General features: G+C 44.6%; 1 protein-coding gene across 1 annotated transcript in view; it reads left to right on the top strand.

The window, feature by feature from the left end:
- The window catches only part of LOC139264372 (nuclear cap-binding protein subunit 1), a 95,760-nt gene that overhangs the window by 23,466 nt on the left and 50,003 nt on the right, over positions 1-22,291 (top strand). The window contains exons 3-8 of the mRNA XM_070880713.1: positions 1,393-1,493; positions 2,572-2,728; positions 5,780-5,887; positions 7,394-7,515; positions 9,819-9,888; positions 13,057-13,272. Coding sequence (XP_070736814.1) covers positions 1,393-1,493; positions 2,572-2,728; positions 5,780-5,887; positions 7,394-7,515; positions 9,819-9,888; positions 13,057-13,272 — 774 coding nt within the window. The remainder of the gene's footprint in view (positions 1-1,392; positions 1,494-2,571; positions 2,729-5,779; positions 5,888-7,393; positions 7,516-9,818; positions 9,889-13,056; positions 13,273-22,291) is intronic.

Below are 22,291 nucleotides of genomic sequence, written 5' to 3'. Positions count from 1 at the left end.
AGCATGGATTCATGAAGGGGAAATCATGTTTAACTAATTTACTGGAATTCTTTGAGGATATAACGAGCATGGTGGATAGAGGTATACCGATGGATGTGGTGTATTTAGATTTTCAAAAGGCATTCGATAAGGTGCCACACAAAAGGTTACTGCAGAAGATAAAGGTACGCGGAGTCAGAGGAAATGTATTAGCATGGATAGAGAATTGGCTGGCTAACAGAAAGCAGAGAGTCGGGATAAATGGGTCCTTTTCGGGTTGGAAATCGGTGGTTAGTGGTGTGCCACAGGGATCGGTGCTGGGACCACAACTGTTTACAATATACATAGATGACCTGGAAGAGGGGACAGAGTGTAGTGTAACAAAATTTGCAGATGACACAAAGATTAGTGGGAAAGCGGGTTGTGTAGAGGACACAGAGAGGCTGCAAAGAGATTTAGATAGGTTAAGCGAATGGGCTAAGGTTTGGCAGATGGAATACAATGTTGGAAAATGTGAGGTCATCCACCTTGGGGAAAAAAAAAAACAGTAAAAGGGAATATTATTTGAATGGTGAGAAATTACAACATGCTGCGGTGCAGAGGGACCTGGGGGTCCTTGTGCATGAATCCCAAAAAGTTATTTTGCAGGTGCAGCAGGTAATCAGGAAGGTGAATGAAATGTTGGCCTTCATTGCGAGAGGGATGGAGTACAAAAGCAGGGAGGTCCTTCTGCAACTGTATAAGGTATTGGTGAGGCTGCACCTGGAGTACTGCGTGCAGTTTTGGTCACCTTACTTAAGTAAGGATATACTAGCTTTGGAGTGGGTACAGAGACGATTCACTAGGCTGATTCCGGAGATGAGGGTGTTATCTTATAATGATAGATTGAGTAGACTGGGTCTTTACTCGTTGAAGTTCCGAAGGATGAGGGATGATCTTATAGAAACATTTAAAATAATGAAAGGGATAGACAAGATAGAGGCAGAGAGGTTGTTTCCACTGGGGAAACTAGAACTAGGGGGCACAGACTCAAAATACGGGGGAGCCAATTTAAAACCGAGTTGAGAAGGAATTTCTTCTCTCAGAGGGTTGTGAATCTGTGGAATTCTCTGCCCAGGGAAGCAGTTGAGGCTAGCTCATTGAATGTATTCAAGTGACAGATAGATAGATTTTTAACCAATAAGGGAATTAAGGGTTACGGGGAGCGGGCGGGTAAGTGGAGCTGAGTCCACAGCCAGATCAGCCATGATCTTGTTGAATGGCGGAGCAGGCTCGAAGGGCTAGATGGCCTACTCCTGTTCCTAATTCTTATGTTCTTATGCTCTTAAAATGCAGTTTAGATAGGTTATTACCTTCTCAGTGATTTTTCACATTCTCTTTGTATGTGAATTATTAATATGTTTTGCTTTACAGAGCACTTCCTCGTTGGAGAGCAACCTGGAAGGTCTGGCGGGAGTTTTAGAAGCTGACTTGCCGAACTATAAAAGTAAAATCCTGAGAATACTTTGTGCAGTGTAAGTTGGATTAAGCATAATGTTGTACATGAAACAATTTTAATTAAGGGGTTGTGCATTATAAGGAATTATGATAGTCTGATCCTTTGTGCAACAAACTAATTAGAAATTAGTGCTAGAGTGGATTGGAAGAATTGCTTCTATGAATTGCCACTGGTATTTGGTTATGAAGCAATGGATACTTTCAGTAAAATAAATCTAGCGTATTGGGGAAACCACTGTGTACTGCCGTATGCCAAATGTCTATTTGCTGGTTTTGCAAACAGGAAATCTGGATGCAGATGACTTAGAAGTGTGCCAGTCTTGGCACTATGAGCATGCTGAAGTAGTCATTGCAACATATTTGGCACAAGACTGTGTTCATGCCCACCTCAGTTCTGCCTGTTTCAAATTCACTGTAAAGGATGGCTGTAGAACTGCACTGGGGTATTGGTAATGAGAATTGTTGGCAGATGACCAATGCAAGCATGGCCCTTGTTTGGTTGTTTGTGCATCACGATTCTGTTCCTTCCTTAGGGAGAGCAGTTGTGCTCTTCAGAGATCAAGGCTAATGCACACTGTTGGAGCAGAGGAAGTAGAACTCTAACCTTGATGCCAATATAAGGTACCAAAAATATTAAACAAATTCCATTCATGGGTGTCAACATCTTTTGATGAGGTGCTTTACAAAACAGCAACAAAGCTCAAATTCCAATTTCTGATGCCTGCAATTTTATAATTTGGGAGGGTGAAGAACCCTATGGTAGATGCCTTCAACCATGGAGAACAGAGTCATTGTAGCAGTGAGGTTTTAAAAAAAAAATCATCCATTCATTATTATGTAGAGAATCTTTACCTGTTTTAGACACATTTGTTCCTTACAATCTTTTGTTTACCTTGAGTAACCTTTGAGCCAAATGTTAAAATATTAAGTTTGTGTGTGTGCTAAGGTGGCATTGTACTACTCAAAGCTCATAATATAATCCTCCTAAATGTTAACATTCTTGCAAAATTGGCAAAACGTAATTCTTTTCTATCACATTAACAAATAAAATAAATACTTATTTGAAGTGTTTGACATGATATTTTTATCTTCTAGAGCACGACAGCTTCCTGAAAAATTACCTGTGTACACAACACTGGTGGGGCTGCTAAATGCCAGGAATTACAACTTTGGTGGAGAATTTGTTGAAGCTTTGGTTAGACAACTCAAGGAAGCTTTGAAAGCTAATTCATACTTCGAGGCAGTTTTTACTGTAAGTATTATCCTTAGTATGTTTTCTGACAGAAATTATGCTTTTGATTCCAAAGTCTAAATCGTTGATATAAATTGTGAATGGCAGTGGTCCCAGCATTGATCATTGTGCCGTCTTCTGCCATCTTTTACCCCTACTCTCTGCTTTCTGTCCTGAAGCCAGCGAGCTATCTATTCTGCTACTTGTCCTCTGACTCCGCATCCTCTGACCTTGTTCATCAGTCTATTATGGGGTACCTTACCGAAGGCCTTTTGAAAATCTAGATAAATTACATCTACTGCATTAACCATTGTCTACTCTCTGTTACCTCTTCAAAAAATTCAATGAGGTTGGTCAAGCAAGACTTTCCCTTTTGAAATCCATGCTGACTATTGATTATTATATTTTTGGTTTCTAGATATTGTTCTGTTTTCTCCTTTTAGTAGGGATTCCATTATTTTCCAACCGCCGATGTTAAGCTGACTGGTCTATAATTCAAATTGAACATCTGGAAGACCAAAGCCATTTTTATCTTGCTTGACCCCATTGTGCTTGCAAGCTACTGCCCCATCTCCAACCTGCCTTTCCTCTCCCAAGTCCTTGAACGTGTTGTCGCCTCCCAAATCCGTGCCCATCTTTCCCGGAACTCCATGTTTGAATCCCTTCAATCTGGTTTCTGCCCCTGCCACAGTACCGAAATGGCTCTCATCAAAGTCACAAATGACATCCTTTGTGACTGTGACAAAGGTAAACTATTCCTCCTCCTCCTTCTCGATCTGTCTGCAACCGTTGACACGGTTGACCAATCCATCCGTCTCCAACGCCTCTCCACCGTCGTCCAGCTGGATGGGATTGCACTCGCCTGGTTCCATTCTTATCTATCTAACTGCAGCCAGAAAATCACCTGCAATGGCTTCTCTTCCCACTCCCGCATCGTTACCTCTGGTTTCCCCCAAGGATCTATCCTTGGCCCCCTCTATATGCTGTCCTTTGGCGACATCATCCTTAAACACGGCGTCAGTTTTCACATGACACCCAGCTCAACCTCACCACCACTTCTCTCAACCCCTCCATGGTCTCTAAATTGTCAGACTGCTTGTCCGACATCCAGCACTGGGATGAGCATAAATTTTCTCCAATTGAATATTGGGAAGACCGAAGCCATTGTCTTTGGTCCCCGCCACAAACTGCGTTCCCTGGCCACCGGCTCCATTCCTCTCCCTAGCATCTGTCTGAGGCTGAACCAGACTGTTCGCAATCTAGGTGTCATATTTGACCCTGAAATGAGCTTCCGGCCACATATCCGCGGCATAACTAAAACTATCTTTTTCCACATCCATAACATTGCCCGTCTCCGCCCCTGCCTCAGCTCTTCTGCTGCTGAAACCCTCATCCATGTTTTTGTTACCTCTAGACTCGACTACTCCAACGCACTCCTGGCTGTCCTCCCACATTCTACACTGCATAAACTTGAGATAATCCAAAACTCGGCTGCCTGTGTCCTAACTCGCGCCAAGTCCCATTCACCCATCACCCTGGTGCTTGCTGACCTACATTGGCTCCCGGTTAAGCAACGCCTCGATTTCAGAATTCTCATCCTTGTTTACAAATCCCTTCATGGCCTTGCCCCTCCCTATCTCTGTAATCCCCTTCAGCCTCAACTCGCCCCCCCCCCCCCCCCCCCCGAGATATCTGCGCTCCTCAAATTCTGCCCTCTTGAACATCCCTGATTATAACTGCTCAACCATTGGTGGCCGCGCCTTCTGCTTCCTGGGCCCTAAGCTCTGAAACTCCCTCCCTAAACTTCTCCGCCTCTCTATCTCTCTTTCCTCTTTTAAGGCGCTCCTTAAAACCTACCTCTTTGACCAAGCTTTTGGTTATCTGCCGTAATTTCTTGTGTGGCTCGGTGTCAAATGTTTTTATTTTGTCTTATAACACTCCTGTGAAGCGCCTTGGGATGTTTTATTACGTTAAAGGTGTTCTATAAATACAAGTTGTTGTTGCCATACATTCCATAGCGTTACTCTAGACTCCTTCCATTTCCTGGCTGCTTGCTTAGACTGATCCAGATGGTGTGCAACTTTGTCCTGTTTGCAATGAGCTAAGTTCAAACACACATACATCCACCTCCCTCTTGCCTCACCTGCACCATCCCTGCAATTATTATCTACACTTCATGCCAGACTTCTTGAACACTTTTCTGGCTGGAGTCTTGACCACTACCTGCTCACCCATCCAAAGTATAAAAAGACTCCATTGGCTTCCTGTCCCCAATGCATCAAATTCAGAATCTTCATTTACAAATCATTTTCATGGTGCGTCTCCTTCGTTGCTTGGTATTCATTTTTTATGTTAAAGGTGCCATATAGAGTCAACCTCTTTCAGCCTAAGCTGCAACCTGTGGTCTTCGGTCTTCCAACTCTGACCGCCTATATAACTGCTGTCCTTCCTTCTCTTCCTCCCCGCCACAGCCCAATTGATGGTACAGCTCTCACCTGTACTATTTGGAACTTCTTTGCTAAATGCCTGTGCTTTGCTATTTCTCCTTTTTTTAAAAAGCCTTTCAAAAACCCATCTTGACCATGCTTTTGGTCATCTCTTAAATGCTTTGTTAAAGCTCGCTGTCTGTTTCTGCTCTGTGGAGCACTGTGGGATATTTTGCCACATTAAAGCTGCTACATAAATACAACTTGTTGATGGTAAATAATCCAAAATAAAATTTTGAGCTAGTGCTAACTGTTTTGCAAATTGAACTATGGTAAATTGGTCAGGGAAGGGGACGGCATTGTTACATTGGCTGCAAAGGTTTGGAGGTGTCTTGATAGCAGAGGACAAAATATGACTGACTGGGCCAGGAGAAAGAACAGGTGTTGATGCAAGTGGGAGAGTTGCTTTCCATTTCCAAAGCTGGCAAAGTAGCTCCTGTCGTGAGGGAAGTTTAAATGTTAATAAAGCACTTCTTTAAAAAAAAAATGCAGTCTGCTAATTTTAAAAGTAGATAAATATCGTGTGCTAGAATGCAAAAGGAAAATATGTGCAGTATGTTGCAATTAAGCTGTGTTTCTTGTGCAGGTTCGTTTTCTGTCCGATCTTGTGAACTGCCATGTGATTGCAGCTCCTTCAATGGTGGCAATGTTTGAAAACTTTATCAATGTAACACAAGAGGAAGATATACCACAGGTAAGAAACCAAATGGATTTTTCTGATGGGAGTTTTATTTTTTGCTACTATAGGGCTCAATTTTCCCCAAAGCATTTTTTTGGTGTACTTGAAGAGTTACGCCCGATTTTTTTTTTTTGTGGCCCGAGTACACCAAAAAAAATGTGTTGTAAGTTACCCCTTAGGATCTCTTCATTTTGGCGTGGCCTAACCCGAGGAGGATGGAGCCTTGATCTGCGCCAAAAAAATCGAGCTGCCGTGGTAACCCGAGAATTCTCCTGCCTGCTGGTGAGTTCTGTCAGTTCTCCTGCGTGCATTCTGTGACTTCTGCCTGCCTGCCGGTGCGATCTCTTGCGTTCTCCTGCCTGCCGGTGAGTTCTGTCAGTTTCCTGCCCGTCCCTAGCCCTGGCTGTGGCTTCCCGGTGCGATCCCCCGCCCCTAGCCCAGACTAAGTGGTCTCCTCCCTCCTGGTCGAAGGCCTCCCCCCCGCACCCGCTCTCCGGGGAAACTGGGGATTTTTAAGTTACGCCAGAAAAAGCAGCCTACTCCAAAACAAAAACAGAGCAACTCCTGGCCAAAATTGAGCCCGTCGTCTCTTATGTGACCGGATGTAGGGAATTGTTTTTGGAAGTTAACTTTGAGTTCATAAGATTCTCTGCGTCACGGTTCTGATACTGCTTTTACAAATAGTTCTTAAGAAAACCCTTCTGTTTCTTCATTGCTAACTAAGTTTTTTTTAATGGTTATAAATTGCTATATAATGTTCAGCTGCAGTGGTGGCACTCTTTGATTTTGCCTTGTGGATTAATTTCTAAGTGACTACTAGTTATGCAAGTTACATTTTTCAGCATATGAGAAATGCATTACTCTCACCTGTGACAGGGACTGTGGTTCTCGAATTGGACTGTTCAGCTACCTAAGGACTCATTTTAAGAGTGGAAGCAAGTCTTCCTCGATTCCAAGAGACTGCCTATGATGATGATGACTCTTTTGCCAGTGATTCTTGCCCCGCCAATTGTGACAACCCTTCAGCTACCTTGGTTCTACTCTTTGGAACTCCCTTCCTAAGCTTTTCCACCTCAGTGCCTTTTTAAAAACCCCCTCCAAATTCATCTGATTGACCTCTGTTTCAATTATCCCTCTTAATGTCTTCCTTTGTGTCCATTTTCATGACACCTTTTTGCTAAGCTCCTTCGAATGTTATGTATGTTAAAGGTGTCATATATATGCAAGTTGCTATTGATCCTAAACTAGAGCATATGACTAGCCTAAACTTAAAATATTTCCCTTTCCTTGTACACTGTGTAGTTATTGTAGTGGAAGTTGCATTGCTTAAAGTACCAGTTTTGTATATTGTTTAAATAAGCCTTCCCTAGGTATCATTGAACTCATTGAATGGCGGTGCAGGCTAGAAGGGCCGAATGGCCTACTCCTGTACCTATTTTCTATGTTTCTATGTTTCTATATTATTTTGCACTAAAAATCCATTTGGAAATATTTGTCACATTAATTTTCACTGTGCTGTAGGTACGCTGTGACTGGTATGTGTATACAGTCCTGTCTTCTCTGCCCTGGGTTGGAAAGGAACTGTATGAGAAAAAGGATGTAGAGATGGATCGAATGCTTTTACAGATCGAAAGTTTTCTGAAGTAAGAGACAATTTTGATCTTTAAAAAATCAATCTATTAATTCCTCTTACAATTGAGAGCTGTTCTGAGATATTAATGTATTTAAATATGCATGATCGTATCTGATCCTTTTAGGCTGTATTTACATTACAGTCATAATGGTGCGAAGACTCTGCTTCAGTGATGCTGAAATTGCAGTGCAAATCTGGAGTCAGGACTCCACCTCACTCTAGACTGAAGCAGGAGAGATTCTCTGGAGGTGGGAGTCATCGCTCTGCTTTTCTACAGAGTCAGGCTGGATCTTGGCTATGGATTTTCATTTCAGCTGCTTAAGAGTCGATATAAAGTGAAACTATTTTGCGTCAATGCTACTGTGTGCTGTGAATGCAACCTTGGATAGGTACACAAAATGGTAACCAAGAAATTGAATAATATTTTAAAGATTGTATCTGCAAAACAAAAGGTAGCTTTGGGTTTACTTGCAGCTCAATGCTAACCTTTATCACACAAACATCTCATCTGCCCTAATTCATAAATTGACATCCTTTGTTTTCCATTTTCACTAATAAATCAAATCCCAAGGTTCAAATGTGGCTTTCTGTGGCTGGCCTTTTGAGAGGTCTTGCAAGTTTTAATGTTTGAGATCAGATACAGAATCATTGAATATGTTTGTGAACCATTTCAGTTAATTTTTTAAACTGTTGCCAGGCATAGGTTTCAAACCCAGCAAGCAGTCCTTGACTGAGATCTGCATGGCACTGCAAGTGGTATATGCAACGTTTTGAGCCACGAGATTTGATTTTAATTAGAAGAAATTAAAATAGCAACGATGGCCTGTTATTTTGATCTTTTGTTCATGCTGGTACCAAACTCTTTGATTGCAAATCAATAACTTGGCTGTCCTGGTGCTCCTAGCTTTGGTTCTGCAGTGCCGCCTTCCACAATTCTCCCTTCCCTAATGTATTTTTCTTTATCGTGCAATGTAACAGTCGTTCCTTTCTTGTTAACATCACAGCTCACCACTCTTCCTCTCAAGGAGGGGTGCGAGGCCCAGGCCACTTCATTCCCCTCTTGACAGATGTAAGTACTGCAACTTGGAAGTCATGGGCAGTGCAGGGTCTGAACAGGTTTCCATATGATTCAACTCCCTTGTACAATTGGGATTCCCTCGGCATACTGCTAGGGGACCGGTCACTCAATCAAATTCAAAACTTGCACCCTTGGGCACCTATACATTGAATTCCTATTTGGAAATTTTTTTGCCCTCTCCCAATTCTGGAGAAGTAGGTGCCAAAGCAGTTTGGGGAGCATATAGAGAGTTTCAGCAGGCTTGGAGAATGCTTGTGGTGATTTGGCAGATGCAAGATTTAAATAGAATGCCTTTAAAGGGTGCAGTGTTTAGCACTTTTCCAGATGATTCCATCTCCTCTCTGTGGTAACTGATAGTGTGGTAGAATTCCTTGGGTGTTAGTTGCCCATGGGTTCCTCGCCCAAGTATAAGCCTCAATGGTGAGTGCAGGGCAGGCTGTTCGACAATGGGAACATCAAAGCCCAGCCCAATCATCTTTGTCTGGTAGTCATGTACACGGTCATTGCCTACTGACCAGGAGTCTGGCTGCACTTTTATTTTTATGTTTTCCTTTCCCAAATCTGAGGACATTGAACCCCAATATAGTACCTCATCATTGCCCTGACTGCGAGCAGCTAACACACAGAGCAGACCAGGACTTTCCTGGTTTAGGTATAATTTTTAAAACATTTCCGATGAGATAAATTGCTACACATTTGTGGCTGTACTGTTGAGATTGCTGCTTGCAGCCTATACCATAGTCTATACTCCTGCTTTTGGATAGCTGGTTAGAGCTGAGTTATTGTCCATGGCAGTCTACCTTCCTTTTGTCATGAGGCAGCAGTCTAAATTCAGCATCCACCAGCCTGGTAAATTGGAATCAATATACGTGTTCCCATTTTGGCGCTGAGCCTCATGTTCTAGTAGTATTCTTTAACTCTCCCAGCTGATATCCAAAAGGGTTTTCAGGGGCAGACTTTTGGGCAGATGCTTTGATTATGTAGCGGGGGAAATTGGCCTGTCCTATCTGGTTTGAGCTTGTGACTGAATTGATTTGGTGAAATGGTTTAACTTGGTCATTGTATCTCGATTTCTTTAGGATTATATAAAGTACCTTGAGATATTTCTACTGGATTAAAACCATAAGAACCAATTGTAGAACTTGAGGTTTCCCACAGAACGCTTTTCTAATACTGTGATTCATTTGCAAGTGAGGCAGAGACTTAAATTTGCCATTTGCTGTACCTGTTTATAGGATGCGGCAAAAACATCACGTGCCAATGCTGCAGAGCTGGACAACCGAACAACCTCATGAACAGGAAGAGGTGAGAAGGCTTATTGAAAGTCTGCAATTTTCTCTTAAGATGGGATCTTGAAGCCTGGACATGAGTTTTATAAATGTTACTGTTGAGCAGTTATGCAATGTGCAGTTGTCTGAGAAATGATCCTCCTAGTGAATGGCATTTAGATGAATACTGTGGCCCAGTTTGCTGCACCAATTGGAGGAACCTTGATATGATTTGAACTCTCCTCATTGGATGAGGGAGAGACTGCAATCCTTTTGGAACTTTTTTAACTGTTGAATGATACTAATCTTCTCCCACTCTCAATCATTTAAAAATACTCATTTTAGTTGTTCACCAGAGTGGCTGCAGACATCTTCCGATTTGTTACATGTTTGACAAATTTGCTTGAGTTCTTTGAGGTGGATAAAGGGGAACCAGTAGATGTCGTGTATTTGGATTTCCAGAGGCATTCTATAAGGTGCCGCATAAAAGGTTACTGTACAAGATGAGAGTTCACAGGGTTGAGGGTGATAATATATTGGCATGCATAGAGGATTGGCTGACTAACAGAAAACAGTGAGTCGGGATAAATGAGGCATTTTCGGGTTGGCAATCAGTGACTAGTGAGGTGCTGCAGGGATCGGTGCTGGGTCCTCAACTATTTACAATTTATATTAATGACTTGGATGAAGGGACCGAGTGTAATGTAGCCAAATTTGCTGATGATACAAAGATAGGTGGGAAAGCAAGTTGAGAGGAGGATGCGGAGAATCTGCAATGGGGTATAGATAGGCTAAGTGAGAGGGCAAATATTTGGCAGGTGGAGTATAGGACCGAAGTTTCCACATGATTTGCGCCTGATTTTTAGGAGCAACTGGTGTAGAACGGACTATCTTAGAAATCGCAATTCTCCACATTTTTTTTTCTGCAGTTCTAGTCAGATAGAACAGTTCGACTTTGGAACAGAATATTTTCTTCAAAAGGGGGCGTGTCCGGCCACTGACGCCTGATTTGAAAGTTTCCACAGTGAAAACATACTCCAAACTAAAGTAGAATGGAGCCAGTGAAGATTTTTGTAGAACTGAAAAAACCTGTTCTACACATTAAAAAATCAGGCGCAGGTTACAGATTAGGCATCCAGAACGGGGAGGGGGGGGGGGGGGGAAGGGAAGTCATTAAATTCTACAATCAATCCTTATTTATACTTATACAAATATTATACAAATAAATCCAACCTGAATAAACATTTATAAGCAAAGAAAAGATTAAATAAACCATCTTCCTACCTGTGTGAAAGTGCTTCAGCCATCGTTCGAAGAAAACCGCCGTTTGTTGCTGCGCAGGAGAGGGAGGGGAAGGAGACAGCGGCTTGTTGCCGCGCAGGGGAGGGAGGGGAAGGAGACAGCGGCTTGTTGCCGCGCAGGGGAGGGAGGGGAAGGAGACAGAGGCTTGTTGCCGCGCAGGGGAGGGAGGGAGGGGAAGGAGACAGCGGCTTGTTGCCGTGGAGGGAGGGGAAGGAGACAGCGGCTTGTTGCCGTGGAGGGAGGGGAGGGAGGGGAAGGAGGGGAAGGAGACAGCGGCTTGTTGCCGCGCAGGGGAGGGAGGGGAAGGAGACAGCGGCTTGTTGCCGTGGAGGGAGGGGAGGGAGGGGAAGGAGACAGCGGCTTGTTGCCGCGCAGGGGAGGGAGGGGAAGGAGACAGCGGCTTGTTGCCGCGGAGGGGAGGGAGGGGAAGGAGACAGCCGTTTGTTGCCGCGGAGGGGAGGGAGGGGAAGGAGACGTGAGAAGGGAAGCCTAAGTGCTGATGTGCTGATGGCAATGTGATTTTTATTAAAAAATTTTCAAAAATTAAACAGCTACAAAGAACTACAAAAATGGACGAGTGCCAATGTTTTTTTTCACACTGAGCATGCGTGAACGCTCCAACGCGCACGTGCAGCGTTGCCGGCAGGAAAAAAACTAATTTAAATAGTACCCGCCCCCTCCCACTTACAAAATCGGTGCGAGTGTAGGCTCCGCCCCCCCGGGCGCCGCACCAAACAGACAAGGAGCTGCAAAGCGCTCGAGAATAGCGCGGTTTTTTTCTGGCGCCGTTTTAGGCGCGAAAAACGGGCGCCCAGCTCGGAGGGGCGCCCGTTTTTTATCCTGTGGAAACTTGGGCCCATAATGTGGGAAAATGTGAGGTTATGCACTTTGGTAGGAAAAATAAAAAAGCGAATTATTATTTAAATGGGGAGAGATTACAAAATGCTGCGGTACAGAGGGATCTGAGGGTTCTTGTGCATGAAACTCAAAAAGTTAACATGCAGTTACAGCAAGTAATTAGGAAGGCAATGGAATGTTGACCTTTATATTTAGGGTCAGTGATTTCAGCAGCGCTGATTAATGCTGACTCTACAGTTGTGTGAATGCATCCTTAGAAGTCCTTATTCTGGAACCGCTTTGCTTTCTGTAATTATCTTCTTTAGTTATATATCAGGACTTTGAAAATATAAGCTTGTAAGTAAAAATTCAAGTAGTCCAATGTAAATTAAACTTGACAGAAATCAGAGTGCACGCTTCTCATATGACGTAATCCTCTCATTAATGGACATCCAAAGTTCTCATGTCATTGCATTTTATTTAAGTATACAGGTATTACAAAATTTAATTCCTAAAGCAATTAGGTTCTGGAGAAAATAATTACCAACCTGCCAGAGAAGTAGTTATTGAGTTGAAAGTGCAGCTATATTAGCGTGTAGACCCGATAAGGCCCTTGCCAGCACATGATAAAATGGCATTATTCCAATGTTTTCCTGGCCAACCTTCCATTCTCCATCCACTTCAGCTCATCTAAAACCAAGCTGTCTGTATTTTACCCTGCACCGAGCCCCACTCACCTGTAACCTCTTTCCTTGCTGACCTACGTTGACTCCTGGTCCCACACTAATTTAAAATTCTCATTGTCATGGTTAAATCCCTTTGTGATATTTCCCAGTGCTATCTCTCTAACCTCTTCCAGCACTACAACCCCCTATACTATAGAGCACTGTATTTCTAATGTCTTGCTTTTTCAGCACTGATTTTAACCTCTCTTACAATTGTTGGAATAAATGCAACGGCAGAGCTTCAAAGTAATATTTGTAAATAGTACATTTCTGCATGTGAATGAGTGACTGATTGAAGTCTTAATTTATCTCTGTATTGAAGAACATTGTTTTCTTCACAGTACTTGGACTGTCTTTGGGCACAAATTCAGAAGATGAAAAAGGATCGTTGGCAAGAGAAACACATCTTGAGACCGTACTTGGCTTTTGACAGCGTACTCTGTGAGGCTTTGCAGCACAACTTGCCACCTTTCACACCACCTCCTCACACAAAGGACTCGATCTATCCCGTGCCAAGAGTCGTTTTCAGAATGTTTGACTACACAGATGCCCCGGAGGTATGCAGTAATGTTTATTTTTAAAGATTGGTTGGTCACCAGTACGTGAACTGCATAAGGATCAATTGCCAAATAATGGCAGGATATTGATCTGATTGCGCCTCTGAAGTGCGTTGGAATGCATTTCTACATTAAACGCATGATATAAATGCAAGTTGTTTGATGTATAATGTTGGAGGAAACAAATGAATATTAAAAACTTTAAATTTTCAATACGTTATCGACCACTTTCAACTCGCGTGGAATGAACTGAATATCCTGTTTCCCACTATATATTATTTATCCACATGCTTCAGTTATTTATTTAATTTAAAAGTAAATTATTTTTAATGGTTAGTTTTAATGGGAATGATTTTACAAGCACTTTATCGTTCCTTAATGTTAAGTCATTTGCCTTTCTTGAGACAGAACAGGCTACCAAATGTAATTGATGAGGTCATTTCAGCACCAAACACTTTCACAAGTGATGAATGGAGCTAGAATGTGTTGCCACATTAATTATTGGAACGATGTGGAGAGGGAAATGCAGCTCTTACCTGATGTGCTGTTTGAGTACAAAGTTGCATGGATTAAGGACCGCAACACACAGATCTAGGATGATAAAATGCCTTTGACTCTCAGTCCCTAGTACACCAACTCTCCTACTGTGCCCTTTGCCTGTATTTTGAATAATCCCAATATTTTTTCCTTTATTACCTGACTTGATAAATTAATACAAACATTTATCACCTTCAGCTTTACAGTCTAGAAAGAAAGTGATTATGCTTCTCCAAACTTTCCTCACATCTTTGCTTTTGTAATCAGTCTTGCTCTTTTCTGTACCCTCATCCTTTTGTGGCATGGGGACCAAAGCTGAACATAGAATTCCAAGTGTGGTTTGACCAGTGCATTGTAAAGCCTCAGTGTAACATGTGAGTTATACTGTAGAAATAAAAAGGGTGGGGTGGGATGAAATACTACAAATGGTGAAATTGCGACTATAACATCAGAATGTTGCTGCCCATAGCACCTGTGCCGACTCTCTGAAAGAGGTATCCACTTGGTCGCTTTTTCCTGCTCTTTCTCTGTATACTTTTTCAAATATTTATCCACTTCCCTTTTACAAACTATTAGGAATCCTGTCCTGTCTCCACCACCTTTTCTAGTTGAGAATTCTATGATCTAACATCCCTCTGCAGAAATTGATTACTTAATGATAAATTTTTGCCTCTAGTTACTAATCTAACAGAAATAGTTTTGCCCTATTTATCAAAACCAATTATAGTTTTGAACACCTATATCAGATCTTCCCTTAATCTTCTTTGTCCTAATGAAATAGCCTCAGTTTCTTGTTGCTCAGAACTAAAGCTCCTTGTCCCTGGTCCATCATAGGCAGTCCTTCGGAATCGAGGAAGACTTGCTTCCATTCCCAAAGTGAGTTCTCTGATGGCTGAACAGTCCAATACCAGAGCCACAGATCCTGTCACAGGTGGGACAGACATTCGTCGAGGGAAGGGATTGGTGGGCTGGTTTGTCACGCGTTCCTTCTGCTGCCTGCGCTTGACCTCTTCACGCTCTTTGCGTTGAGCCCTCCTGGATGCACTTTATCCACCTCGGGCGGTGTTCGGCCAGGGTCTCCCAAGTGTCAGTGGTGATGTCGCACTTTACCAGGGACGCTTTGAGGGTGTCCTTGTAATGTTTCCGCTGCCCACCTTTGGCCTGTTTACCATGAAGGAGCTCCGCATAAAGCATTTGCTTAGGGAGTCTCGTATCTGGCATGCGAACTATGTGGCCTGCCCAGCGAAGCTGATCGAGTGTGATCAGTGCTTCAATACTGGGGATGTTCGCCTGCGCGAGGACACTGATGTTGGTGCGCCTGTCCTCCCAGGAAATTTGCAGGATCTTGCGGAGACATCGTTGGTGATATATCTCCAGCGACTTGAGGTGTCTACTGTACATGGTCCATGCCTCAGGTCCATACAGGAGGGTGGGTATTACTACAGCCCTGTAGACCATGTGCTTGGTGGTAGATTTGAGGGCCTGGTTTTCAAACTCTCTTTTCCTCAGGCGGCTGAAGGCTGCACTGGAGGCGATGTTGAATCTGCATCAATGTCTGCCTTTGTTGATAAGAGGCTCCCGAGATATGGGAAATGGTCCACGTTGTCGAGGGCCGCGCCGTGAATCTTGATGATTGGAGGGCAGTGCTGTGCGGCGGGGACAGGCTGGTGGAGGACCTTTGTCTTATGGTTGTTAAGCGTAAGGCCCATGCTTTCATATGCTTCAGTGAATACATTGACAATATCCTGGAGTTCAGCCTCAGAATGTGCGCAGACGCAGGCATCGTCCGCATACTGCAGCTCCACAACAGAGGTTGGGGTGATCTTGGACCTGGCCTGGAGGCGGCGTAAGTTAAGCAGCTTCCCACTGGTTCTGTAGTTTAGTTCCACTCCAGCGGAGAGCTTTTGATTGTGAGGTGGAGCATGGCGGCGAGGAAGATTGAGAAGAGGGTTGGAACGATGACTCAGCCTTGTTTGACCGCGGTCCGGACGTGAATTGGGTCTGTATTGGATCCGTTGGTAAGGATCACGGCCTGCATATCGTCGTGAAGCAGGCGAAGGATGTTGACAACTTTTGGGGGCATCCGAAACGGAGGAGGATGCTCCATAGACTCTCGTGGTTGACAGTGTCAAAGGCCTTTGTAAGATCGAAAAAGGCCATGTATAAGGGCTGGCGCTGCTCCCTGCGTTTTTCCTGTAGCTGTCGCGCTGCAAAGATCATGTCCGTTGTGCCCCGTAGGGGACGAAATCCGCACTGTGATTCCGGGAGGAGCTCCTCGGCCACAGGGAGAAGACGATTGAGGAGAACTCTAACGAAAACCTTCCCAGTGGCTGATAGCAGGGAGATTCCCCTGTAGTTGCTGCAGTCGGACTTGTCCCCTTTTTAAAAAAAAAAATGGTCACGATCACTGCATCTCTGAGATCTCCCGGCATGCTCTCCTCCCTCCAGATGAGAGAGATGAGGTCATGCATCCGCGCCAACAGCGCCTCCGCCATACTTTAGCGCCCCAGCAGCAATTCCATCCGCTCCCGTAGCCTTGTTATTCTTGATCTGTTTTATGGCTTTGCCTACCTCGTGCAATGTTGGAGTTTCACTGAGTTGGTGACAGGTCGCATGCTGCGGGATGGAGTCGAGAACACTCGAGTCAAAGGCAGAGTCTCGATTGAGGAGATCTTCAAAGTGCTCCTTCCATCGGGCCCTGACTGCCTCTGTGTCCTTGATGAGTGTTTCCCCGTTCTTGGCCAGGAATGGGGTGGGGCTTTGGGAGTCTGGACCGTAGGTGGCCTTGACTACAGTAAAGAATCCTCGCATAGCGTGGCTGTCGGCCAGTTGTTGTATCTCCTGTGCTTTCTCCATCCATCCACCTGTTCTTTAGGTCCCGAGTTTTTTGTTGGACCTGAGCCTTGAGCCGTCTGTAATGTTGTTTTGCAACTCCAGAGTTGGATTGTGGCTTGAGGCTCAGAAATGCTTTGCGCTTGCGATCTATTAGTTGCTCGATCTCGTGATCATTTTCATCAAACCAGTCCTGATGTTTTCTGGTTGAGTGACCAAGTGTCTCTTCACAGGCACTGGTTAGAGAGGCCTGGAGGGCAGACCAAGTGCTGTGGACATTCAACATCTCAGGGTCATCAAGGCATGCCAGGTTGGCTGTGAGGCGCTGGCTGTTTAGGGCTCTCTTAGCTGGGTCTCTTAAGTGCTCCAGCATTAACTTTTTTGTGGAACTGCTTCTGCTGTCCCCTCTGCTTTGGGGCTATGTTAATGTTGATGGATCGGATTAGTCAGTGGTCCATCTAACAGTTGTCAGCTCCTGTCATGGCGCGGGTGATGCGCACATTCTTGCGATCCCTGGCTCGGACAGTGACATAGTCAAGCAGGTGCCAGTGTTTGGAGCGAGGAGTAGCTTGTGCAGCTACAGGGGGAAGGCAAAAAAGAAGTAGAAAGAAACAGAAAGGTGACGTCACAGCCAAGGGGGTAAGTGATTGGCTGGTGTTTGGTGAGTAGTTTTTCTTTTTTCTCTTCTATAACACCGAGTAAACTTTAGCATTGTTGTTGCCAATTTAAGTGTATCTAAGGGTTAAGTCATGGCAGGAGAGCTCGGTCACGTGATATGCTCCTCCTGTACCATGTGGGAACTCAGGGACACTTCCGGTGTCCCTGACGACTACGTGTGCGGGAAGTGTATCCGCCTCCAGCTCCTGACAGACTGCGTTGCGGAATTGGAGCTAAGGGTGGATTTACTCTGGAGCGTCCACGATGCTGAGAATGGCGTGAGTAGCACGTGTAGCGAGTTTATCTTACCGCAGGCGAAGGGTCCACAGCCAGATAGGGAATAGAAGACCAGCAGGAAAAGCAGTGCAAGGAAGGTCGTGCAGGGGTCCCCTGCGGTCATCCCCCTGCAAAACAGATACACTGCTTTGGGTACTGTTGAGGGGGATGACTCATCAGGGGAGGGCAGCAGCAGCCAAGTTCATGGCACTGTGGCTGGCACTGCTGCACAGGAGGGCAGGAAAAAGAGTGGGAGAGCAATAGTGATAGGGGATTCAATTGTAAGGGGAATAGATGGGCATTTCTGTGGCTGCAACCGAGACTCCAGGATGGTATGTTGCCTCCCTGGTGCAAGGGTCAAGGATGTGTCTGAGCGGGTGCAGGACATTCTGAAAACGGAGGGTGAATCGCCAGTTGTCGTGGTGCACATTGGTACCGACGATATAGGTAAAAAAAGGGATGAGGTCCTACGAGATGAATTTAAGGAGCTAGGAGCTAAGTTAAAACGTAGGACCTCAAAAGTGGTCATCTCGGGATTACTACCAGTGCCACGTGCTAGTCAGAGTAGGAATCGCAGGATAGCTCAGATGAATACGTGGCTTGAGCAGTGGTGCAGCAGGGAGGGATTCAAATTCCTGGGGCATTGGAACCGGTTCTGGGGGAGGTGGGACCAGTTCAAACCGGACGGTCTGCACCTGGACAGGACCGGAACCAATGTCCTGGGGGGGGGGGGGGGAGTGTTTGCGAGTGCTATTGGGGAGGAGTTAAACTAATATGGCAGGGGGATGGGAACCAATTCAGGGAAACAAAAAGGAGACAAAAGCAAAAGACAGAAAGGAGATGAGTAAAAGTGGAGGGCAGAGAAATCCAAGGCAAAAAACAAAAAGGGCCACTGTACAGCAAAATTCTAAAGGGTCAAAGTGTAATAAAAAGGCAAGCATGAAAGCTCGGTGCCTCAATGCAAGGAGTATTTGGAACCCAGGAGAGGGCTCTGAGCTAGTTAGAATGGGTGAGAGCTCCGATGAACAGGATCCCAAGGAAGAATGCAAAAGGCAGGAGGCAACAGAGCAGAGTAGCACTGGGGTAAGTGTAAGCCACAAGGTGATAGGAAGGGACAATATGTATGAATATAAAGGGGCTGCAGGAGGGGTCAAAACTAAAAATCATGGTTTAAAACACTCTACCTAAACGCACGCAGCATTCGAAATAAAGTAAATGAGTTGACGGCACAAATCATTACAAATGGGTATGATTTGGTGGCCATTACAGAAACGTGGTTGCAGGGTGGCCAAGATTGGGAATTAAACATACAGGGGTATCTGACGATTCGGAAAGATAGACAAGTAGGGAAAGGAGGTGGGGTAGCTCTGTTAATAAAGGATGATATCAGGGCAGTTGTGAGAGACGATATTGGCTCTAATGAACAAAATGTTGAATCATTGTGGGTGGAGATTAGAGATAGTAAGGGGAAAAAGTCACTGGTGGGCATAGTTTATAGGCCCCCAAATAATAACTTCACGGTGGGGCGGGCAATAATCAAGGGAATAATGGAGGCATGTGAAAAAGGAACGGCAGTAATCATGGGGGATTTTAACCTACATATCAATTGGTCAAATCAAATCGCACGGGGTAGCCTTGAGGAGGAATTCATAGAATGCGTATGGGATTGTTTCTTAGAACAGTATGTTACAGAAGCTACGAGGGAGCAAGCTATCTTAGATCTGGTCCTGTGTAATGAGACAGGAAAAATAAACGATCTCCTCGTAAAAGATCCTCTCGGAATGAGTGATCACAGTATGGTTGAATTTGTAATACAGATTGAGGGCGAGGAAGTAGTGTCTCAAACGAGCGTACTATGCTTAAACAAAGGGGACAATAGTGGGATGAGGGCAGAGTTGGCTAAAGTAGACTGGAAACACAGACTAAATGGTGGCACAATTGAGGAACAGTGGAGGACTTTTAAGGAGCTCTTTCATAGTACTCAACAAAAATATATTCCAGTGAAAAAGAAGGGCGGTAAGAGAAGGGATAACCAGCCGTGGATAACCAAGGAAATAAAGGAGAGTATCAAATTAAAAACCAATGCGTATAAGGTGGCCAAGGTTAGTGGGAAACTAGAAGATTGGGAAAATTTTAAACGACAGCAAAGAATGACTAAGAAAGCAATAAAGAAAGGAACGATAGATTACGAAAGTAAACTTGCGCAAAACATAAAAACAGATAGTAAAAGCTTTTACAGATATATAAAACGGAAAAGCGTGACTAAAGTAAATATTGGTCCCTGAGAAGATGAGAAGGGGGATTTAATAATGGGAAATGTGGAAATGGCTGAGAACTTAAAACAATTATTTTGCTTCGGTCTTCACAATGGAAGACACAAAAACCATGCCAAAAATTGCTGGTCACAGGAATGTGGGAAGGGAGGAGATGATCACTATCACTAGAGGGGTAGTGCTGGACAGGCTAATGGGACTCAAGGTAGACAAGTCCCCTGGTCCTGATTAAATGCATCCCAGGGTATTAAAAGAGATGGCGGAAGTTATAGCAGATGCATTGGTTATAATCTACCAAAATTCTCTGGACTCTGGGGAGGTACCATCGGATTGGAAAGCAGCTAACGTAACGCCTCTGTTTACAAAAGGCAGGTAACTATAGGCCGTTTAGTTTAACATCTGTAGTGGGCAAAATGCTTGAAGCTATCATTAAGGAAGAAATAGCGGGACATCAACATAGGAATACTGCAGTCAAGCAGACGCAACATGGATTCATGAAGGGGAAATCATGTTTAACTAATTTACTGGAATTCTTTGAGGATATAACGAGCATGGTGGACAGAGGTGTACCGATGGATGTGGTGTATTTAGATTTCCAAAAAGCGTTCGATAAGGTGCCACACAAAAGGTTACTGCAGAAGATAAAGGTACGCGGAGTCAGAGGAAATGTATTAGCATTGATAGAAAATTGGCTGGCTAACGGAAAGCAGAGAGTCGGGATAAATGGGTCCTTTTCGGGTTGGAAATCGGTGGTTAGTGGTGTGCCACAGGGATTGGTGCTGGGACCACAACTGTTTACAATATACATAGATGACCTGGAAGAAGGGACAGAGTGTAGTGTAACAAAATTTGCAGATGACACAAAGATTAGTGGGAAAGCGGGTTGTGTAGAGGACACAGAGAGGCTGCAATTAGATTTAAATAGGTTAAGCGAATGGGCTAAGGTTTGGCAAATGGAATACAATGTCGGAAAGTGTGAGGTCATCCACCGTGGGAAAAAAAAACAGTAAAAGGGAATATTATTTGAATGGGAAGAAATTACAACATGCTGCGGTGCAGAGGGACCTGCGGGTCCTTGTGCATGAATCTCAAAAAGTTAGTTTGCAGGTGCAGCAGGTAATCAGGAAGGCGAATGGAATGTTGGCCTTCATTGCGAGAGGGATGGAGTACAAAAGCAGGAAGGTCCTGCTGCAACTGTATAGGATATTGGTGAGGCCGCACCTGGAGTACTGCATGCAGTTTTGGTCACCTTACTTCAGGAAGGATATACTAGCTTTGGAGGGGGTACAGAGACGATTCACTAGGCTGATTCCGGAAATGAGAGGGGTGGTTACCTTATGATAGATTTAGTAGACTAGATCTTTACTCGTTGGATGAGCGGTGATCTTATGGAAACATTTAAAATAATGAAAGGGATAGACTAGATAGAGGCGGAGAGGTTGTTTCCACTGGTCGGGGAGACTAGAACTAGGGGGCACAGCCTCAAAATACGGGGGAGCCAATTTAAAACCGAGTTGAAAAGGAATTTCTTCTTCCAGAGGGTTGTGAATCTGTGGAATTCTCTGCCCAAGGAAGCATTTGAGGCTAGCTCATTGAATGTATTCAAATCTCAGATGGATAGATTTTTAATCAATAAGGGAATTAAGGGTTACGGCGAGCGGGCGGGTAAGTGGAGCTGAGTCCACGGCCAGATCAGCCATGATCTTTTTGAATGGCGGAGCAGGCTCGAGGGGCTAGATGGCCTACTCCTGTTCCTAATTCTTATGTTGCCACAATGCCTTGTATTTGTCCCTCTGACGGAACAGGGTGTTGGTAATGAGGAGTTCATGTTCTAGACATTTTGTCAGGAGTAGGGTACCACTGGAGTTGGCTTTCCCTACACCCTCTCTGCCAATCACAACTCCCCAGAGGGCTGTGTCTTTGCCGACCTTGGCATTAAAGTCACCCAGGAGGATCAATTTGTCGCCCGTGGGGACGCGGGACAAGCTTGCCTCGAGGTTGGAATAAAAACCCTCTTTAGCCTCATCAATGCACCGAGTGTAGGGGCGTGCGCACTGATGACTGTGGCGCATTGGTTCTGGGATCGGGTAAGACGAAGAGTCATGAGGCGTTCGTTAACCCCACAAGGGGAGTCTGAGGTGGTCGACCAGCTCATTCTTGACGGTAAAGCCGACTCCATGAAGGCAGCGTTCTGCCTCTAGTTTCCATTTCCAGAAGAAGGTGTCACCTCCACCTTGTTCCTTGAGCTGGCCTTCCCCTGCCCGCCGGGTCTCGCTTAGGGCGGTGATGTCAATGTTAAAACGTCTGAGTTCCCGGCTAACTATGGCGGTGCGGAGTTCCGGCCTGTTGCTGTTGGAATTGTCCATGAGGGTCCTGACGTTCCAGGTCCCGAACTTCATACTGACGAAGTGGAAGGTGCCTATGCGCGAGTTCTTTTAACATGG

The sequence above is a fragment of the Pristiophorus japonicus genome, chromosome 1, assembly GCF_044704955.1.
Source record: "Pristiophorus japonicus isolate sPriJap1 chromosome 1, sPriJap1.hap1, whole genome shotgun sequence".
NCBI classification, from domain to species: Eukaryota; Metazoa; Chordata; class Chondrichthyes; family Pristiophoridae; genus Pristiophorus; species Pristiophorus japonicus.
This window is presented reverse-complemented; position numbering and strand designations above follow the sequence as displayed.